The sequence below is a fragment of the Dendrobates tinctorius genome, unplaced genomic scaffold (genome assembly GCF_039654945.1).
Source record: "Dendrobates tinctorius isolate UK_male_01 unplaced genomic scaffold, ASM3965494v1 ptg000147l, whole genome shotgun sequence".
Classification (NCBI taxonomy): domain Eukaryota; kingdom Metazoa; phylum Chordata; class Amphibia; order Anura; family Dendrobatidae; genus Dendrobates; species Dendrobates tinctorius.
The window spans coordinates 17,062,632-17,082,500 of record NW_027361814.1 but is presented as its reverse complement, the minus strand read 5'-3'; the positions used below and the strand labels follow the sequence as shown (position 1 = coordinate 17,082,500).

Here is a 19,869-nt window from a genome sequence, read left to right as displayed (position 1 = left end):
TCTTCGCTCAAAAGCGTCCAGTGTCTTATTTGCATCAAGTTTTTTCTATGAGAATTAAATGTACATTGTTATCCTCTGAGGTCTTTCCAGACATAAGAGCATAATAACCATACTGGTATGTAGAAAAAAAAAGAAGAGATGATATTCACCTGGCCATATCGTGTTTAACTGTCTGGTAGTTATCTTTGTTCCGGTCACTGGTGCGTTCTCCATTGGACCATCTTTGCTCTCTCCTGCTCTGACCAGGCCATGATAGCTTGACATCTTGCAGTCTGGTCAATGCAGGAGGCACCAAAGATGGCTAGCACTGGAATATGCCAAAGATGACCCAGTGAAGACCCCTCCGGTGACTGGAGCAACAAAGGGTTACAAATGTTTTTTTTAACCACTTTGAATCCAGCATAATGGTGACTAGCTGTTATTTTGCCAAATTTCCATAAATTGAATCCCATCAAAAATTTAGATTCTGGAAAATCTGAATCTTTTGGGAAAATCAACACAAATTCAGTTTGTTTAGAAGTAATTCGTTCATCTCTAATTTGTTTAATATTTCACTATAGTATTTCTTTAAAAACATGCCATCAAAAAGCATTTTTCCAAAAGCTAAAAACATCTTGAATGCTTTTATGTTGAAGCATAATAACGTGAATTGGCCAGATCATACACATAGGACTGTCCCCCTGTTCTTTAGTTACATACAGTCAGGTGGACTGGATTTCCATTCCATGGCTTGGTGTCCAGGGTAATATAGGCTTCTCCATGCTCATTTGTCTCATACTCATGCTCCTTTATTGTCTTGCCATATTTTTCCGTTAAATACAACATTTGGGATTTCATTGGAGATCCGTCAGCGCTCTCCAATATCATCTAAAAAAAAAAACTAATTATTCTATATTTGAATTTATCTTTCGAAAAAAAAAGTTGCATGGAGTGAATGTTGCAATAAAGCAATAATCTGCGCAACCTAACAAAAGAAATAATGGTGTAATAGCATTAAAAGGAATTTGAAACAAGACAAGCCAAATGCTTTAATAAATAAACCTCTTAGACCTAACAACATTTCAGATTGGCTTTAGAAAATGAGAATTTTAAGAGTCCAACTTGATGCTCAATATCAGGAAAAAAGGATTAAACAGGTATTCTGTCATCAGGTCTAAGAGATCTAATTATTAATATATGCAGTTTGTATTGTAAAATCTTGTATCAAATCCCTTGTAACTTACATCATCAATAAATGAAAAGTCGACAGAATTTCAGTAATTGTAAAAAATAAATCTATTTTTCCAGCCCATGCTCCATTTTGACTCTGAAGTGTTTATCAAGCTTGAGGAACATGCATGATTAGCCACTGATTTTCTTCTAGTTAGATAAGAAAGGAGATTGTAGGCCTGATAAACTACTAATAAATAGTATAAGCTGTGCAATAATTTAAAGACTAATTACATTTTTTTCTATTTAATTATGATAAATTTTGTTATACATTTTTTTTGTAATACACTCCATTACCTTATTTTGTTTTTTTCTCTCCCATGCTGAAAGTGCTATTTTATCTGCCTAGTTCATGCTCTTTTAAAAGCTCCTGTGAACTGATGCCCTAGCATAAATTTGTACCCAAACACAATTTATAGACACTCACCCTGTCTGAGCATGGGGGAGGGGATCGGAGAAGTTCACGCAGGAAAAGTGTGTTTAAATAATGTTTGAGTAGGGGTTCTTGTTAGAGCACCAATTGAGTAACTTCTAAAAAGAGTAAAAAGTAGGCAGCTAAAACAGCCCTTTCAGCATGGTGCTTCAGAAAGAAGGATGCGAAATAAGGCAAAAGAGTATGTTACAAAGATTCATAATTTTGCAAAGACTATTAATTAAAGTTAAATAAAAGTTTAGTTAGTTTTTAAGGAAAGGAGAAAACAAAATGTACAGACTGGCACAAATTAGCCATAGACTTTTTATATCTTAAAACTAAAATTATAATTCTAGATTTTTTTTCTAATGTATCTCATGCTTACTTGTAACCAGTGTTGGACTGGTGAGCCGAGGGCCCACCAGTAACCAATTCCAGGGCCCCACCTTTCTGTTACATGCAAATGTGGAAGCAATAAAGCAATTGGCTATTTCTGTCAAATTGACACAAAAGAGGGATCTCACCAAAACAATATGTATATAGACAGCAAAAGATGGAATTAAAACATAACTTTTAATCTGTTATATAAAAAAGACCTAATAGACATGTCACCCAAAGTGAATATTTTCATAAAAAATGCCAATACAGTATAGGATCCCTATAACAAGGGAAACCAACTAACAGCATTACACAGGATGTAAATTGTTGCCCAAAATAGTCTGAAGTATAGGCAACAAAATATATCCAGGATATAGCAATAGATAATACACAGCTAGATGTCAAAATGCCATAGCCTAGTTGCACACATGCTAAGGAAGAAAAACCAAGAACAATGGCTGCATGTATGAGCTAAAAGGTGAAACGTGAATAAATAAGGAACAGTCTCACCGCAGAAAAGTAGAGCCGGGAGTCATCAGAGATCCCGAATCCAACAGCGGTCCCTGGTGGATAGCGGTGGGACGACAATACCCTGTCAAATCCCTATGGGGCTAGCAGTAATCTATTCCCAAAAACTCCCGCCCTGACAAGGGCAGTCCACAGCTCACCCTATAATACACATGCCCTGCACTTTCCCTAAAAAAGGGGAGGAGGAAGAAAAGTCCCAATGCGTTTCATCCAAGTAAATTCTTCCGGGGACTAAGTTGTTGTAAAGTGCCATAGTGCCATAACTAGAGAGACATAACTCTTTCTACTCTAGATGCTGTCTGCAAAAAAAAGAAGTAAAGAGGGCATATTTATAAAGTACGTCACTTATGTGTGATCACACATAACAAATAACACCTGTCACCACACCTGTCTAATGTAGCGGGTGTTATAATCATACTCACTCCCGATATCCCTATACCATGCTGGTGGCATACGGAGCGTGCACCATTACTTACATTGATTTCCAGTCTGTGAGACGCACGCTGTTATGAAAGAGTCACCGGAGGTTGCAGACCCCTGATCCTATTCACCACAACTAACAGTAGCCGTGGGGGGTTCCTATGGTGCCCTAGACCCCTCGTCACAGCTGGAGACCTAAATAAGCCTAAAGAAAGAAAGGGGAAATCTAAACTGCCCCAGAGCAGACCCCAAAGCAAGACAGCCCCCAACATGTATTGTCGGTGAAAAACAGATGAAAACACAAACACAGACAGAAAGATAGGCTGAGCAAATGATGGGGCCCAACTAACTAGATAGGACAAGACAGAAAAGACGCTGGCTGCAATCCGCAAAAACCCTACCAAAAATGTCCCAACCGTCTGATAGGAAAAAAGGCCCTGAAGTCGCTAGACTTCAAAATCACTATATCAGCACTCAGGTATATTCTGAAAACAGAGCAAAGAGATCAACTGATCAGAGACAAAAATGGAATTCAGCCAGTCCCAGTTGAACACAAACACTAAGTAAACCAGACAAAATCTCATGGAATAATAGCAGGCCAAAAACTTAGCTTTTAGTAGACAGGAACTAAACTGGATGCAAGAGCTCAGAGCAGAAAGGGTCACCAGCAACCCTGCAGGGCGTCGGCTGCCTTATATCCACTCAGAAATTCCGGATGTCCAATCACACTCCACCTGTTCAGATGACAGGTTCTTCCCATCCAAATCAATTTCGCTACCTCCTTTCACCAGCAGAGGGAGTTCATCAGACATCAAAGGTGAAGGAGAAAATGAACTCATAACAGCACGCTAGCAAGGGGCTAAGCTGCTCATTGAAATGCTAACGTCACTTCCGGTTTCGTCAAATCTGTGAGAAACTGGCGTCACTTCCGGTATCGTTAGAATACGAAGCGCAACCATAAACTGTGTCCGATTCCCGGTCTATGCTGACGTCACTTCCGGTATCATCAGAATGAGAGGCGCAACCATAAACTGTGTCCGATTCCCGGTCTATGCTGACGTCACTTCCGGTATCATCAGAATGAGAGGCGCAACCATAAACTGTGTCCGATTCCCGGTCTATGCTGACGTCACTTCCGGTATCATCAGAATGAGAGGCGCAACCATAAACTGTGTCCGATTCCCGGTCTATGCTGACGTCACTTCCGGTATCATCAGAATGAGAGGCGCAACCATAAACTATGTCCGATTACCGTTCTATACACTAGCGGGTGCCACCCATTTAGCGAGCATGCGCTCCTGCAGCACAAGTCGACAAAGTGCACTGGCAGGTTCAACCCACTCACCGGGCGTAATCTCCAGCCACACAGGCCAACAGAGTGCACCAGCAAAGAGTACCCCGTCTCAAAACAGAGAAACACGGGCCACAAATAATAGTACGCTCAGTAATACACATAACTCTGCTTGCCACTAGGTCTAGGAGCGCACAAATCATATCAGATATTTGAGTGCAGTTTACATTATGGACGCAAGCAAATAAATAAATAAGAAATAAATAAACAACCGTCACAATGGTGACATAATGTTCAAAAAAAAGAGAATGAACACGCCTTACACATATAAGATATACAAAAAGGGGAGGAGTTACAGGAAAAAATAATATATACACTCACTGGCCACTTTATTAGGTACACCTGTCCAACTGTGTGTTAAGACTTAATTTCTAATCAGCCAATCACATGGCGGCAACTCAGTGCATTTAGGCATGTAGACATGGTCAAGACAATCTCCTGCAGTTCAAACCGAGCATCAGTATGGGGAAGAAAGGTGATTTGAGTGCCTTTGAACGTGGCATGATTGTTGGTGCCAGAAGGGCTGGTCTGAGTATTTCAGAAACTGCTGATCTACTGGGATTTTCACGCACAACCATCTCTAGGGTTTACAGAGAATGGTCCGAAAAAGAAAAAAAATCCAGTGAGCGGCAGTTCTGTGGCCGGAAATGCCTTGTTGATGCCAGAGGTCAGAGGAGAATGGGCATACTGGTTCGAGCTGATAGAAAGGCAACAGTGACTCAAATTGCCACCCGTTACAACCAAGGTAGGCAGAAGAGCATCTCTGAACGCACAGTGCGTCGAACTTTGAGGCAGATGGGCTACAGCAGCAGAAGACCACACTGGGTACCACTCCTCTCAGCTAAGAACAGGAAACTGAGGCTACAATTTGCACAAGCTCATCGAAATTGGACAGTAGAAGATTGGAAAAACGTTGCCTGGTCTGATGAGTCTCGATTTCTGCTGCGACATTCGGATGGTAGGGTCAGAATTTGGCGTAAACAACATGAAAGCATGGATCCATCCTGCCTTGTATCAATGGTTCAGGCTGGTGGTGGTGGTGTCATGGTGTGGGGAATTTTTTCTTGGCACTCTTTGGGCCCCTTGGTACCAATTGAGCATCGTTGCAACGCCACAGCCTACCTGAGTATTGTTGCTGACCATGTCCATCCCTTTATGACCACAATGTACCCAACATCTGATGGCTACTTTCAGCAGGATAATGCGCCATGTCATAAAGCTCGAATCATCTCAGATTGGTTTCTTGAACATGACAATGAGTTCACTGTACTCAAATGGCCTCCTCAGTCACCAGATCTCAATCCAATAGAGCATCTTTGGGATGTGGTGGAACGGGAGATTCGCATCAGGGATGTGCAGCCGACAAATCTGCGCCAACTGTGTGATGCCATCATGTCAATATGGTCCAAAATCTCTGAGGAATGCTTCCAGCACCTTGTTGAATCTCTGACACGAAGAATTGAGGCAGTTCTGAAGGCAAAAGGGGGTCCAACCCGTTACTAGCATGGTGTACCTAATAAAGTGGCCAGTGAGTGTGTATATATATATATATATATATATATGCAAATCCAATAGAAGGTGACAGAGGGATTTAGGCATGATGGTATTTTAAACATTTTGTGGGTAAAATAATTAGCAAACTGAGAAGAAGGAATTCAGATAAAGCAACCATAATTGATCTGGTCATTGAGGCCCTTTGGTACAACCATATCCAAGTAAAAGATCCATTTAGCCTCCCGTTGTAGAAGCAACTGATCCCAGTTGCCCCCCTCTGGGGTTGAACACTTTGTCAATACCAGTGGGATCAGTTGCTTCTACAACGGGAGTGTTTAGAATGGTAATTGGACATAGTTTATGGTTGCGCCTATCATTCTGACGATACCGAAAGTGACGTCAGCATAGACCGGGAATCGGACACAGTTTATGGTTGCGCTTCGTATACTAACAATACCGGAAGTGATGCCAGTTTCTCACAGATTTGACGAAACCGGAAGTGACGTTAGCGTTTCAATGAGCGGCTTAGCCCCTTGCTAGCGTGCGTCTCACAGACCGGAAATCAATATAAGTAATGGTGCACGCTCCGTATGCCACCAGCATGGTATAGATTTTAAAGGAGAAAGTTTATGGATTAAACGTGCGCTGCTTGACAAATCAATCCTTCCAGGTTTTATGAACTGTACTTTTATTTGCCAACGCATTTCGAAGTTTATACTTCTTCCTCAGGGGATGACATGTACATGTAAACTTTCTCCTTTAAAATCTGATGATTCGTGATCACGGCGTGGCCCTTTGGATGTGCAGCAGGCTGACTACCTACTTCTATGTGTCTGTATCTCCCCTGTATAAGGTGAGTATAATGAATTGATTTTATATCAAGCTCTACTCGGGTAAGACCCTATTGCGCTCTTTTTTTTCAGCTGTTTTACCACCAGCATGGTATAGGGATATCGGGAGTGAGTATGTTTATAATGCCCGCTACATTAGACAGATGTGGTGGCAGGTGTTATTTGTTGTGTGTGATCACACATAAGTGACGTACTTTATAAATATGCCCTCTTTACTTCTTTTTTTTGCAGACAGCATCTAGAGTAGAAAGAGTTATGCCTCTCTAGTTATGGCACTTTACAACAAGTTAGTCCCCTGAAGAATTTACTTGGATGAAACGCGTTGGGACTTTTCTTCCTCTCCCCTTTTTTAGGGAAAGTGCAGGGCATGTGTATTATAGGGTGAGCTGTGGACTGCCCTTGTCAGGGCGGGAGTTTTTGGGAATAGATTACTGCTAGCTAGTGTTGAGCATTCCGATACCGCAAGTATCGGGTATCGGCCGATACTTGCTGTATCGGAATTCCGATACCGACTTCCGATATTTTTTCAATATCGGAATTCGGCATCGGAATCGGAAGTTCAGTTGATTGACGGCCTGACGTCATCATGATGCGCGGTGTGTGCGCATCATGATGCGCCGTCATTTCGGGCCTTCCGGGGGTCTCTGCCGGCCTGCCGGGGGGCTGTGCCGGCCTGCCGGGGGGCTGTGTGGACTGCCCGGGGTCTCTGCCGGCCTGCCGGGGGGCTGTGCCGGCCTGCCGGGGGGCTGTGCACCCTGTGGGGGTCTGTACCGGCCTGCCGGGGGGCTGTGCCGGCCTGCCGGGGGGCTGTGCTGATGTCCGGGGGTCTGTGCAAGCATCGTCCGATGGGACTACAAGTCCCATCGGGCGATGCCTGCTACCATGACAGTGATTGACACATTAGCCAATGATGGGACAGTAGTAGTCCCATCATCCGGCTAATGTGTTAAATGTTAAAAAAAAAAAAAAAAAAAAAAAAAAATACTACATACATACTACATGCTACATACATACTACATATATACTACATACATACTACATACATGCTACATACATACTACATATATACTACATACATACTACATACATACTGCATGCTACATACATACTACATACATACTACATACATACTACATGCATGCTACATATATACTACATGCTACATACATACCACATACATACTACATGCATGCTACATATATACTACATGCATGCTACATACATACTACATATATACTACATGCATGCTACATACATACTACATGCTACATGCATGCTACATACATACTACATACATGCTACATATATACTACATACATACTACATATATACTACATGCATGCTACATATATACTACATACATACTACATATATACTACATGCATGCTACATATATACTACATACATACTACATATATACTACATACATGCTACATATATACTACATACATACTACATATATACTACATACATGCTACATACATACTACATACATACTACATATATACTACATGCATGCTACATATATACTACATGCTACATACATACCACATACATACTACATACATGCTACATATATACTACATGCATGCTACATACATACTACATATATACTACATGCATGCTACATACATACTACATGCTACATGCATGCTACATACATACTACATACATACTACATGCTACATACATACCACATATATACTACATACATACAATACATTCATACAATACATACATAGACATACAGTACATATAACATAGAGTAACATACTTACCAATACTTGTCACATTGTTCCCCGAAGCCATTGTCTTTCCGGAATAAATATTAACATAACAAACCACAAAAATACTCACCCACGATCCGAAGCAGTCCACGAGTGTGTCCCACGACGATCTTGGGTAGAGAACTGCAGCATCAGATGATGCTGCCGTTCTCTACGGGCTGCAGGAATCCAATGACGGAAGGTAGGTATCCTTCCGCACTGTATTCCTCCGCCACTTAAAAAAAAAAAAGTCCCTAGTCTCACTTTATGCCATTGCTGTGTGGGAAATTCCCACACAGCAATGGCATAAAGTGAGACTAGGGACTTTTTTTTTTTTTAAGTGGCGGAGGAATACAGTGCGGAAGGATACCTACCTTCCGTCATTGGATTCCTGCAGCCCGTAGAGAACGGCAGCATCAGCTGATGCTGCAGTTCTCTACCCAAGATCGTCGTGGGACACACTCGTGGACTGCTTCGGATCGTGGGTGAGTATTTTTGTGGTTTGTTATGTTAATATTTATTCCGTAGACGACAATGGCTTCGGGGAACAATGTGACAAGTATTGGTAAGTATGTTACTCTATGTTATATGTACTGTATGTCTATGTATGTATTGTATGAATGTATTGTATGTATGTAGTATATATGTGGTATGTATGTAGCATGTAGTATGTATGTAGTATGTATGTAGCATGCATGTAGCATGTAGTATGTATGTAGCATGCATGTAGTATATATGTAGTATGTATGTAGCATGCATGTAGTATATATGTAGCATGCATGTAGTATGTATGTGGTATGTATGTAGTATATATGTAGTATGTATGTAGTATATATGTAGCATGTATGTAGTATGTATGTAGCATGCATGTAGCATGTAGTATGTATGTAGCATGCATGTAGTATATATGTAGTATGTATGTAGCATGCATGTAGTATATATGTAGTATGTATGTAGTATATATGTAGCATGTATGTAGTATATATGTAGCATGCATGTAGCATGTAGTATGTATGTAGCATGCATGTAGTATATATGTAGTATGTATGTAGCATGCATGTAGTATATATGTAGTATGTATGTAGCATGCATGTAGTATATATGTAGCATGCATGTAGTATATATGTAGTATGTATGTAGTATATATGTAGCATGTATGTAGTATGTATGTAGCATGCATGTAGCATGTAGTATGTATGTAGCATGCATGTAGCATGTAGTATGTATGTAGCATGCATGTAGTATATATGTAGTATGTATGTAGCATGCATGTAGTATATATGTAGTATGTATCATGTAGTATGTATGTAGCATGCATGTAGTATATATGTAGCATGCATGTAGTATATATGTAGTATGTATGTTGCATGTAGTATGAATGTAGCATGTATGTAGTATGAATGTAGCATGTATGTAGTATGTAGTATGAATGTAGCATGTAATTTTTTTTTTTTTTTACATTTAACACATTAGCCGGATGATGGGACTACTACTGTCCCATCATTGGCTAATGTGTCAATCACTGTCATGGTAGCAGGCATCGCCAGATGGGACTTGTAGTCCCATCGGACGATGCCTGCACAGACCCCCGGAGCCTGCACAGCCCCCCGGCAGGCCGGCACAGCCCCCCGGCAGGCCGGCACAGCCCCCCGGAGCCTGCACAGACCACCGGCAGGCCGGCACAGACCACCGGAGCCTGCACAGACCCCCTGGCAGGCCGGCACAGCCCCCCGGCAGGCCGGCACAGCCCCCCGGCAGGCCGGCACAGCCCCCCGGAGCCTGCACAGACCACCGGCAGGCCGGCACAGACCACCGGAGCCTGCACAGACCCCCTGGCAGGCCGGCACAGCCCCCCGAAAGGCCCGTACAGACCCCAGAGAGGCTGTACAAGGGCAGGAAAGGGTTTTTCTTATTCCGATACCGGAAGTCCCATAGACTTGAATGGGACTTCCGGTATCGGAATCGGCGATACCGATACTTTTTTTAAAGATCGGCCGATACCATCCGATACGATACTTTGAAGTATCGGATGGTATCGCTCAACTCTACTGCTAGCCCCATAGGGATTTGACAGGGTATTGTCGTCCCACCGTTATCCACCAGGGACCGCTGTTGGATTCAGGATCTCTGATGACTCCCGGCTCTACTTTTCCGCGGTGAGACTGTTCCTTATTTATTCACGTTTCACCTTTTAGCTCATACATGCAGCCATTGTTCTTGGTTTTTCTTCCTTAGCATGTGTGCAACTAGGCTATGGAAATTTGACATCTAGCTGTGTATTATCTATTGCTATATCCTGGAGATATTTTGTTGCCTATACTTCAGACTATTTTGGGCAACAATTTACATCCTGTGTAATGCTGTTAGTTGGTTTCCCTTGTTATAGGGATCCTATACTGTATTGGCATTTTTTATGAAAATATTCACTTTGGGTGACATGTCTATTAGGTCTTTTTTATATAACAGATTAAAAGTTTTGTTTTAATTCCTTCTTTTGCTGTCTATATACATGCAAATGTGACATTATCGTCAATCACAAATGTATATAACATTGAACTGGAAAGATTGTTAAATGAATAAGATGCTGCCTTTATCTGTACATAGTGAGTCAAGCACATCGTGTCAAGTACAGCTCATAAAAGAGCACAGCAGCCCACCAAAAGATTTGTCTTTTCTCCTGTGGGCCAGTCCGAGCCTGCTTGAAACAACTGGATTGATTCTTCTCAGAAAACCATTGTAAAAGAGATCACAAACCTTTGTTCACAGGTGAAGGGTCCGATTTCCATGTGTACATTTCAACAAATATTGGATGATAACTATCAGCTGTCACCTCTTACCTTTGTTTTGTATCTCAAGCTTATCTTGTAATAAGAATCTAATAACTCTTTGTCATCGAAGGTCACTGTAGCAATCTTAGCCGAAATACGACAACTTCCTGTGCCAGTCATTTCAATGCCTACAAAAAAAGGTAAATATTTAAGTGTTTTGTGGATTGAAGTGAATTTTTCTAACAGAAATAAGTTCAAACTAATTTCCTTGTACGTATGTGCAAGACTTTTTCATGATACTGAGCTCTAATTCCTTGCTTAAACAAAGGGTTAAATTATAGAATTCCACCATCATCATCAGAGTAGAAGAAGGTGTGGCTGCAACCACATGACTGCAAATAGAATGAGTGGTAGGCAGTCAAAATACTAAGACAAGTTAATGTAGACGTTATCTCATTATGGCTCGGATTTAAAAGTTTGCAGCTCTGTATTAGAAAGCCGGAGCCAGATACACTGTATGGATGAGAGAGAGAAGTGAGAGAGAGAAAGAAGATAGAGAAAGGAGAAAGAGAAGAGAGAGGGAGAGGAGAGAGAGAAGAGAGACAAAAGAAAGATGAGAGAGAAGAGAAAGGAGAGAAGAAAGAGAGAGAAGAGAATGAGAAAAGAGAGAAGAGAGGGAGAGAGAAGAGAGAGGAAGAGAGAGAATATAGAGAGGAAGGGAGAAGAGACAGATAGAAAAGAGAGCAAAAAGAAGAAGAGAAGACAGAGATCAGAGAGAAGGGGGATTGAGGATGGAGAGAGAAGATAAGAAATAAGAGCAGAGAGAGTAGAGAAGAAAGCGGAGAGATAGAAGACAGAGAACAGTAAGAGGAGCAGAGTAAGAGGAGAGAGAAAAGATTTGTATCATTTGAGACTGTGGAAGGGGCAGTGGGAAATCACTGAAAGTAAGAAGGTTGTTGTAGTGGTGTAAATTATATAGATATCTACACATCATTTATAAAAGAGTTATTAACCTTACCAGTCCCATTTTCTACAAGAGTAGCCTTAGCATCAAAGGTCAACTGGTAATCATACGAGCGGAGATCATATGGTTCAGTAGATACTTCCACTTCTATGCAGCCGTTCTTTTCAGTCTTGTTGAGGAAGGGAAAGAAAAATTACATACATAACATATATGTGCAATACACCATTATTATTCATACAGCTGCAATTTTGGTGTGCACTGCAGTATTTAAGCTTATGCTGCCTCCTCTTCTGGAAAACCATGTCCTTTTTCTAATACGTCACACCCTCCTATTTAGTGTATTGCAAAACATATCTAAAGCATCATCAATGTGGTGCAAAGCCTGTAAGACATATGGTTCAGGGCATGTAAGTTTTTTGGAAGAACTTCATTTCCATTTTAACAAGATAGAGATGAGTTGGCTTGATGCAATGTCATCTTTAAAGTCTTACATCTTCATATTGTCCTTGTCTGTGGCAGCTAGACCAGTTTCCTGCAAATCTTTGTGCTGAGCTCTAATGTTGCTACAATCTGAGGAACCATTTAATAAAATTAACATGCTATTTATCCTGCGTGTTTGATGGCCAGAAAAACTTCCAAACAAACCCTAAATCGGTGATAATTTTTGATAAATTTCCCTGGAGTATTGAATGGGAATAAAGAAGTGACTTTTTAATGTCTTAAATTTTTTTTTTAAACTTGTCATCATTCCCTACCTGGCCTTTGTATTCTGTGCATATGTCCTTTGGGCATGATGATCTCATCCAGTAATAGCAAATAGCTTCTCGGCATACTGTTACAGTAATCTCTCCCTGGACTGGTTTTCCGAATGTGTATCTGAAAAGTAAAGAATAATGTTCAGCACAGAGTAAGCAAGAAATGGATATACTAGACCACGGGGTCTGCAAATCTTTCTTACTGTAATGATCCAGTCCGTGGTTTGTTTCTGATTGTTCTCTCCCTGGGATGGTCATGCAGGGGTTAATCTTCCCTGCCTCGTTTTGGTATCTGTCTGGCTATTTCAGTCCGCTCGTCGAAGTACTCGCTCTCTGTTTTGTGATCTCTTGGTATTTGACTCGGCTTGTCCTCTGACCTATGTTACTGTCTTCCGTCTCTGGCTTTCCTGCTCCCGACTGACTCTGACTTCTTTGGCTTGTTTCTGACCACATGTATTGCTGTGACCTCTGGTACTTCGGTCCCTCTCTGTTTCTGACCCGGCTTCCCTGACTACTCTTCCACCACCTAGAGGCTCCTGCCTGCTGCCCTGTGGTTTCACTGTGAGTGCACCTGTTTTCCTTCACCTGCAACCCCTGGTGGAGGTTGTGTGCCACCGTGCTGTAGCAGGCATTACACTTACTTTACCTTGAGAATCACATTAAACTCTGAAGATGGTTGCCAGCCACGTTCTTTGCGCAGAAATTGTAGAAGCCCCTTGTGTGTCCCTTTGAAAGCTATAATTTTCCGAATGCCCCTTGATAAAGCAATAATGGCCCAACTCACCCCTATAAAGTACTTATGCCCTCAGTGCCCCTTTATAAAGTAACAATGTCCCAAGTGCCCTCTTCTACAGTAATAGTCCAGAATACGCAATTAATAAGTAATAATGCTCTTTTGAAAATAATCATCCCCTAAGTACCCCTTTAAAAAGCAATAAACAACTGAGTGCTGCTTATATGGTAATTATGCATATTCAGTACCCCCTTAAAAAGTAATAATGCCTGGAATGCCCATTATCAAGTAATATTGTCTTGAGTGCCCCTTAAAAAGTAATAATGCCCCAGGTGGATTCCAAAATAGTTAGGATTGGCACTAGCCAGAGCAAACAACCATGAACCATACATTAAGGGCCTGAGTTGGGGACCCTGTATTAGACCCACAAGGCAGCGTTATCAATACTGAGTGTCACACTCGTGCCTTGGCTGACTGGCGCGAGCCGGGGGGTTGTGGCCCAACTGTGCCACAAAATCTGAACAGCGCACATAAGGAAAAAATTCCCAAAAATTAAAAAAAAACAAAAAAACCCACATTTGAAAGGTTGACTCAACAAAACCCTGACTAATGCACTCAAACCAGACTACCCTGGAAGGGACGTGACAAAGACAGCTACCTCAGTCTTCGCTGGAGCCTCTGATGGTGAGGTCAGGCTTGTACGGCAGATAGCTGTCGGGTACCACTCCAGGATGGTGTCTGGCTGTGGCTGCTGATCCCACTCGGGGACAAGTCACTCAGACAGGTGCTATAGACAGGCAGGTAAGCACGGCAGGCACGGCCGAGACACAGGGCAGGCAGGCACGGCTTGGAGACACAGGGCAAGCAGGCACAGCTTGGAGACACAGGGCAGGCGGGTGTGGTGTATGATGGAAAAGGTTTGGACCTGTTCACACGGGAGGAGTAGGTATGGATACAGGCAAGAGTGCGGAGTAGGCGGAGCCGCAAGAGTGCGGAGTAGGCGGAGCCGCAAGAGTGCGGAGTAGGCGGAGCCACAAGGTCTGCGGTGAGATACTGCAGCAAGAGGTTCTGCAGTGACAGCAGGAGAGGAGCAAAGCTGAACCACAAGGTCTGTGGAGAGAAGCTGCAGCAGGAGGTTCTGCAGCAGCAGGAACAGAACAGAGACAGAGCCTGCAAAGGTGCAGAGACAGAGCTGCAAGGCTGCAGAGGCACAGACAGAGCTGCAAGGCTGCAGAGGCACAGACAGAGCTGCAAGGCTGCAGAGGCACAGACAGAGCTGAAAGGCTGCAGAGGCACAGAGAGGACACAAAGAAAGACACAGCAGGGAAGGAAGCCACAGACAAGGAGACAGTACAAGACAAGGTACAGGGAGCAAAGACAGGATATTCTGCCTCCTGGCAGGCGGAAGGACAAGTAAACACAAAGCTAGGACCAAGACACAGAGACCAGGATATGCAGCCTCCTGGAGGGCAGACAAAGAACACAAAACAAGGCTAAGAGTATTCCTACAGAGAAGGAGATACACAGAACAGGGCCTGGCTTCCTCAGCAGCAAGATACTAACTGAGTTTATAGATTGCACAGGCAATGTTCAGTGGGTGTGGCAGATCTAAATAGTCGAGGGCTCTAGGTAATTTGTCAGGGACAGATTGAACAGGTGCACCCTGACTGCATAAGAACCAGAGAGTTCTGGCGCAGCCCCCCTATACACACATATCCAGGAAGCATGCAGGAGAACAGAGACACAGAGCATAGGACTGACAGCTAACAGAATTCACAGCATGACCAGGAGCAGTGAGTAAGTTGGTGTGCGGGGGAAGGGAGGCCATGCAGTGATGCCAGCAGGTTATACTGAGGCCCAGAGGTGAACCATAGAGGCAGGTCTGGCTATTGCTATAGAAAGGAGACCATTATAGCACCATATTTCTGACATGAAGACATCTAACCCTTGAACTTGAACTTGCCATAGAGTGAGAGAAGACTACTAAGAGCCATAAGGAATGAGTCTTTGCAATTGTTACCACCGCCGCTGCCCGGGTCCCTGCCACTGCTGCCGGGTCCCTCATCACTGCCGCTGCTGCCCGGGTCTCCGCTGCTGCCACCGCTGCTTCGGAGTCCTGGCACACTGTCCCTGCACGGCCCCGCCGTGCTTCTCCCTGGCTTCCGGTCGCGTGCTCGGTGGTGAGTCCCTGGTGCCTGCGCATGCGCCCTGGGTCACTTAGAGCATGGCCGCATGTGGCACCGGGCTCTTATGGACACTGTGTCCTGACCCAGATCTCATCCTCAAGCCAATCAGAGTGAGGGTTAGGGTATTTTAGGCTGCCTCCTCTTAGTGGAAGCACATAGGTTCTCCCTATTAACCCAGGCACCTTTGTGTCTCTATGTGCTACCCTGCCAGCAATTACTGTGCTCATCAACTCTGTCTTTCTTTGTAGTTACCTCCGCTGCTGGTTGTTTGGAGTCCTGTCCCAGTGCCTCCCACTGTCGTCCGTCCTGTGCCCTGTCCTCCCTGCCTTCCTGGGTCCTCATCCCTGGTCCTTTGTCTGTCTTGTGCCCTGTCCTGCCTGCCTCTTGCGTCCTCATCCCTGGTCCTTCGTCCGTCCTGTGCCCTGTCCTGCCTGCCTTTCTGGATCCTCATCCCTGGTCTATGTATCCCTATTGACTTCCTTCTTCCCTCGGTCCCACTCAGTCTCTCTGCTTGTTTACCTCTCGAGCCTCCCCTCTTGGTATGAGCTACTGTGGTCTTAGAGACCTCTGGGATTGCCCCTAATGGTCCCTGTATTGGGGTTGATCCACACCAGGTCAGCTCGCCCAGGGGTAGGTCAGTTCCACAGTCCAGAGGTTCCACTCCAGGTAGCTCGCCTCCCCGAGGCATCACAGAGGTAAACATTTACAAGCTAAAAGGCTTGAGTCAAGAGGTGAGGGTATATAGAGGACCTACCTTCCACATGTTTTCAGAAGGAAGGTCTTCTCCAGGAGAGTGACTACAGAAGGAAGATGAACAGTGACTTCGAAGGTTGGTATCACTGGAAGATACAATGGAGTCAGAAGTCATCGTTAGATTAAAATAATTGTAACTAGAGATTTTTTTTCTCCAACTTCAGTATACATTAATTGAAAGTTTTAATTTTTCAAAAAAGAAAACGAGTGAAAATTGGGGAATACAGGGAACATAAGGTACATTTTTATGACACAGTTTATACTGACAGTTCTAAGGGTGAACGTTTCTCCTTGTTGAGAATGCCAAGTCGGCGTAAGGATGCAATGCTCCTCTGGGAATTTAAATATGCAAATAGGATCTTCAGAGAGGAAAAAGATATTCATTTTTTTTAAGAATTCCCTATATCTTTAGATAAGCCACATGATTTAAGATAAAAAGCTAAACCAGATACTCTGTTTGCAGACACGTATTTTGGGGTGTAACATTTCTCCTTATGAAGAGTGCCAAGTGTAAGTACACTTCTAGTCCACGCAGTCCTTATTCTATGTCATGTGGCAACACTCGTTACTGTACATGGTCGATATTGATTTTTAAGATTCTTACTTCCAGTAGGTGGCACTAGAGATCAAGTCCTCTTCCTCTCTGAAGAGTCTGTTCACATATGTACATTCTCAGAGGAGAATTTCATGGACTATAAGGATACGTCCCCAAGATCAGGATATAGCAGCGTTTTGGATGCGTTTCGCTGCATCCAGAATGCTGCGTTCTTATCACACAGTTCTAATGATTGGCTATGGGTGAAACTAATGTCTCCGCTGCAGATAGGTAACATGCTGCAGCTTGTACACCCACAACGCGGGTGAGTTTACGCAGCATTAAATGGAAGCACAGTGGGTATGAGATTTCTATAAATCCCATCCACTGTGCTTCTAATGTAGAACAGTGTTTTGGACGAAGCGCAAGTGAGCTGCTCTTCCTGGTCGTGGGCATTTACCATAAGACTACTTACACTTTCTTGATGCTCTCCACAAGCAGAGACGTTATACCTTACACCCACTGTTAGAGGCTTCTCACCCAGCCAAATCAGACCTTCAGCTTTGCACATGAGGGGCAAACACCCTGATATATGTCTGCAAATGGAGTATCTGGTTTAGCTTCTTAGGCTACTTTCACACATCAGTTTTTTGCCGTCAGGCAGGATCCGGCTATTTTTAGAAAAAACGGATCCGGCATAAATTTTGGAGAACTGTAGAAACGGATCCGTTTTTTTGCTGGATCCGTCTAGCAGGTTATATCTGTTCCTGGGGGCTGGCCAATTGGATCTGAGCATGCGCAGACTTAAAAAAACGGATCCGGTGGCTGGATCTGTCTTTTTCTGGATCCGGCGCATTCCGGCGCCCATAGACTTATCCGGCGCTTCCGGCTTTTTCGCCGGAGACAAAAAACGTTACAGTAGCCGTTTTTTCCAGACGCCGGAATGAGACAAGTTGCCGGATCCGGCAAAAAACGGATGAAACGCAATGCCATCCGGCACGATCCGGCGCTAATGCAAGTCAATGGGGAAAAACTGGATCCGGCATTGCATTTTGCCGGATCCGGTTTTACAAAAAAAAGCCGGATCGCGCCTGAAGGCAAAAAACTGATGTGTGAAAGAGGCCTTATCCTAAGTCATGTGGCAAGGCTCATTAAGGCTACTTTCACACATCCGGTGTGTGGGGTCCGGCGGCGTGCGGCGAAAAGCCGGGCCGCCGGATCCGGCCTGCAGCCGTGACACCGGATGTGTGTGCGGCGAGACGATACGGCTCGGACATTATTAAAGGAGCCGCAGGACAGAGGCAGCCAATGAGACAGCTGCTGAAAGGGAGGTGAGGGGAGGAGAGGATAGGAGAGGGGAGGGGAGGGGAGGAGAGGGGAGGGGGGTGGAGAGAGAGAGACATGGGGGGTTAACATTAGTGTCCAGGCAAGAGAATCTCTCTCTCTTGCTGGGCACTTGTGGGGTTAACCCCACAGAGAGATCTCTCTCTCTCACCCAGACACTGTGAGTGTTAACCCCACAAGTGCCCGGCGAGAGAGATCTCTCACAAGTGTCCGGGTGACAGAGAGATCTCTCTCTCTCTTGCCGGGTACTTGTGGGGTTAACATTCACAGAGTCCAGGCATGCGCTGTGGAAAAAGCCGGACCGGCGCTGACAAAAAACGTTGCAGGGAATGTTTTTTGCAGATGCCGGAAGGCTAATTTATGCCGTGTCCGGCAACAACCGGACACGACGCATAACCATCCGGCACGATGCGGCGCCCATGAAAGCTTATGGGACAAAACCGGATCCGGTGCTGAATCCGGTTATTAAAAATTTCGCCGCATCGTGCCGGATGACAAAAACCGGATGTGTGAAAGAGGCCTAAGGGAAGGAGCGGTACCAGATGACTGTGTTGGGTCTACACTGATGTCTATGTGAGACTAATTTTATTTTTAAAAGTATATATAGCCAAGGATGTAGTTATAGAAAATGCAGAGATTGCAGAAACATCTGGGCTATTATAATGTGTCATCAGAAAATGTATTTTTAAATCAAGCTTTTATGCACTTTTTTTGTTTTATTTGATAGTTTTTTTTCAATAGTCCATATCATAATCTTAATAAAAAAAACACACATCTCACCATTTTCTTCTCCTCTAGGTCTGAAGTCAGAGTCACACTTTCTGTTCTGTACAGGTGACTTTTCAGAAGTCTCATTAACCTTACAGACAGGATTACATTGACTGAAAACACCTCTATACTTAGCTGATAACACAGGATGCACCAATCACAATGAACAATGTCACAGATCACCCACCCTCCTTTTGTATAATCACTAATAGCAACTCTATATACTGTACAGTGGATAACACATGATCCACCATTCACAATAGATAATGTCCCAGATTACCCATCCTCCTTCTGTATAGTGACTAATAACACCTCTATACACAGTAGATGGCACAGGATCCATCATTCACAATAGGTGATTTCACAGCTCCCCTTCTCCCCTCCTTATACAATAACTGATAACACCTCTGTAAACAGTAGCTCACACCAGGGCCGGCCCGAGAGATTACGGTGCCCTAGGCGAAACTATTTTGTTGCGCCCCTACTATTCTTGGCAGTAGATGAAAACTTGGGATATAAATTTAGGAGCAAAATAAACCACAACAACAATGATTAATTAACTCTCTCCTAACTCTTTAATCTTCTGAGAAGTTGTATAGGACAAATATATACAAAGTAATCAATAACACAAAACAAAAATGACCATAGGTGTGA

The 19,869-nt window shown here is 43.6% G+C and overlaps 1 protein-coding gene across 2 annotated transcripts in view; it reads right to left on the bottom strand.

Moving 5' to 3' along the window:
• The window catches only part of LOC141049756 (alpha-2-macroglobulin-like protein 1), a 163,808-nt gene that overhangs the window by 112,753 nt on the left and 31,186 nt on the right, over positions 1-19,869 (bottom strand). For both annotated transcript variants that reach the window (XM_073546484.1, XM_073546483.1), the window contains exons 7-11: positions 16,570-16,654; positions 12,897-13,017; positions 12,196-12,310; positions 11,247-11,365; positions 700-867 (exon numbers count right to left, since the gene is read on the bottom strand). In XM_073546484.1, the coding sequence (XP_073402585.1) occupies positions 700-867; positions 11,247-11,365; positions 12,196-12,310; positions 12,897-13,017; positions 16,570-16,654 (608 nt within the window). The remainder of the gene's footprint in view (positions 1-699; positions 868-11,246; positions 11,366-12,195; positions 12,311-12,896; positions 13,018-16,569; positions 16,655-19,869) is intronic.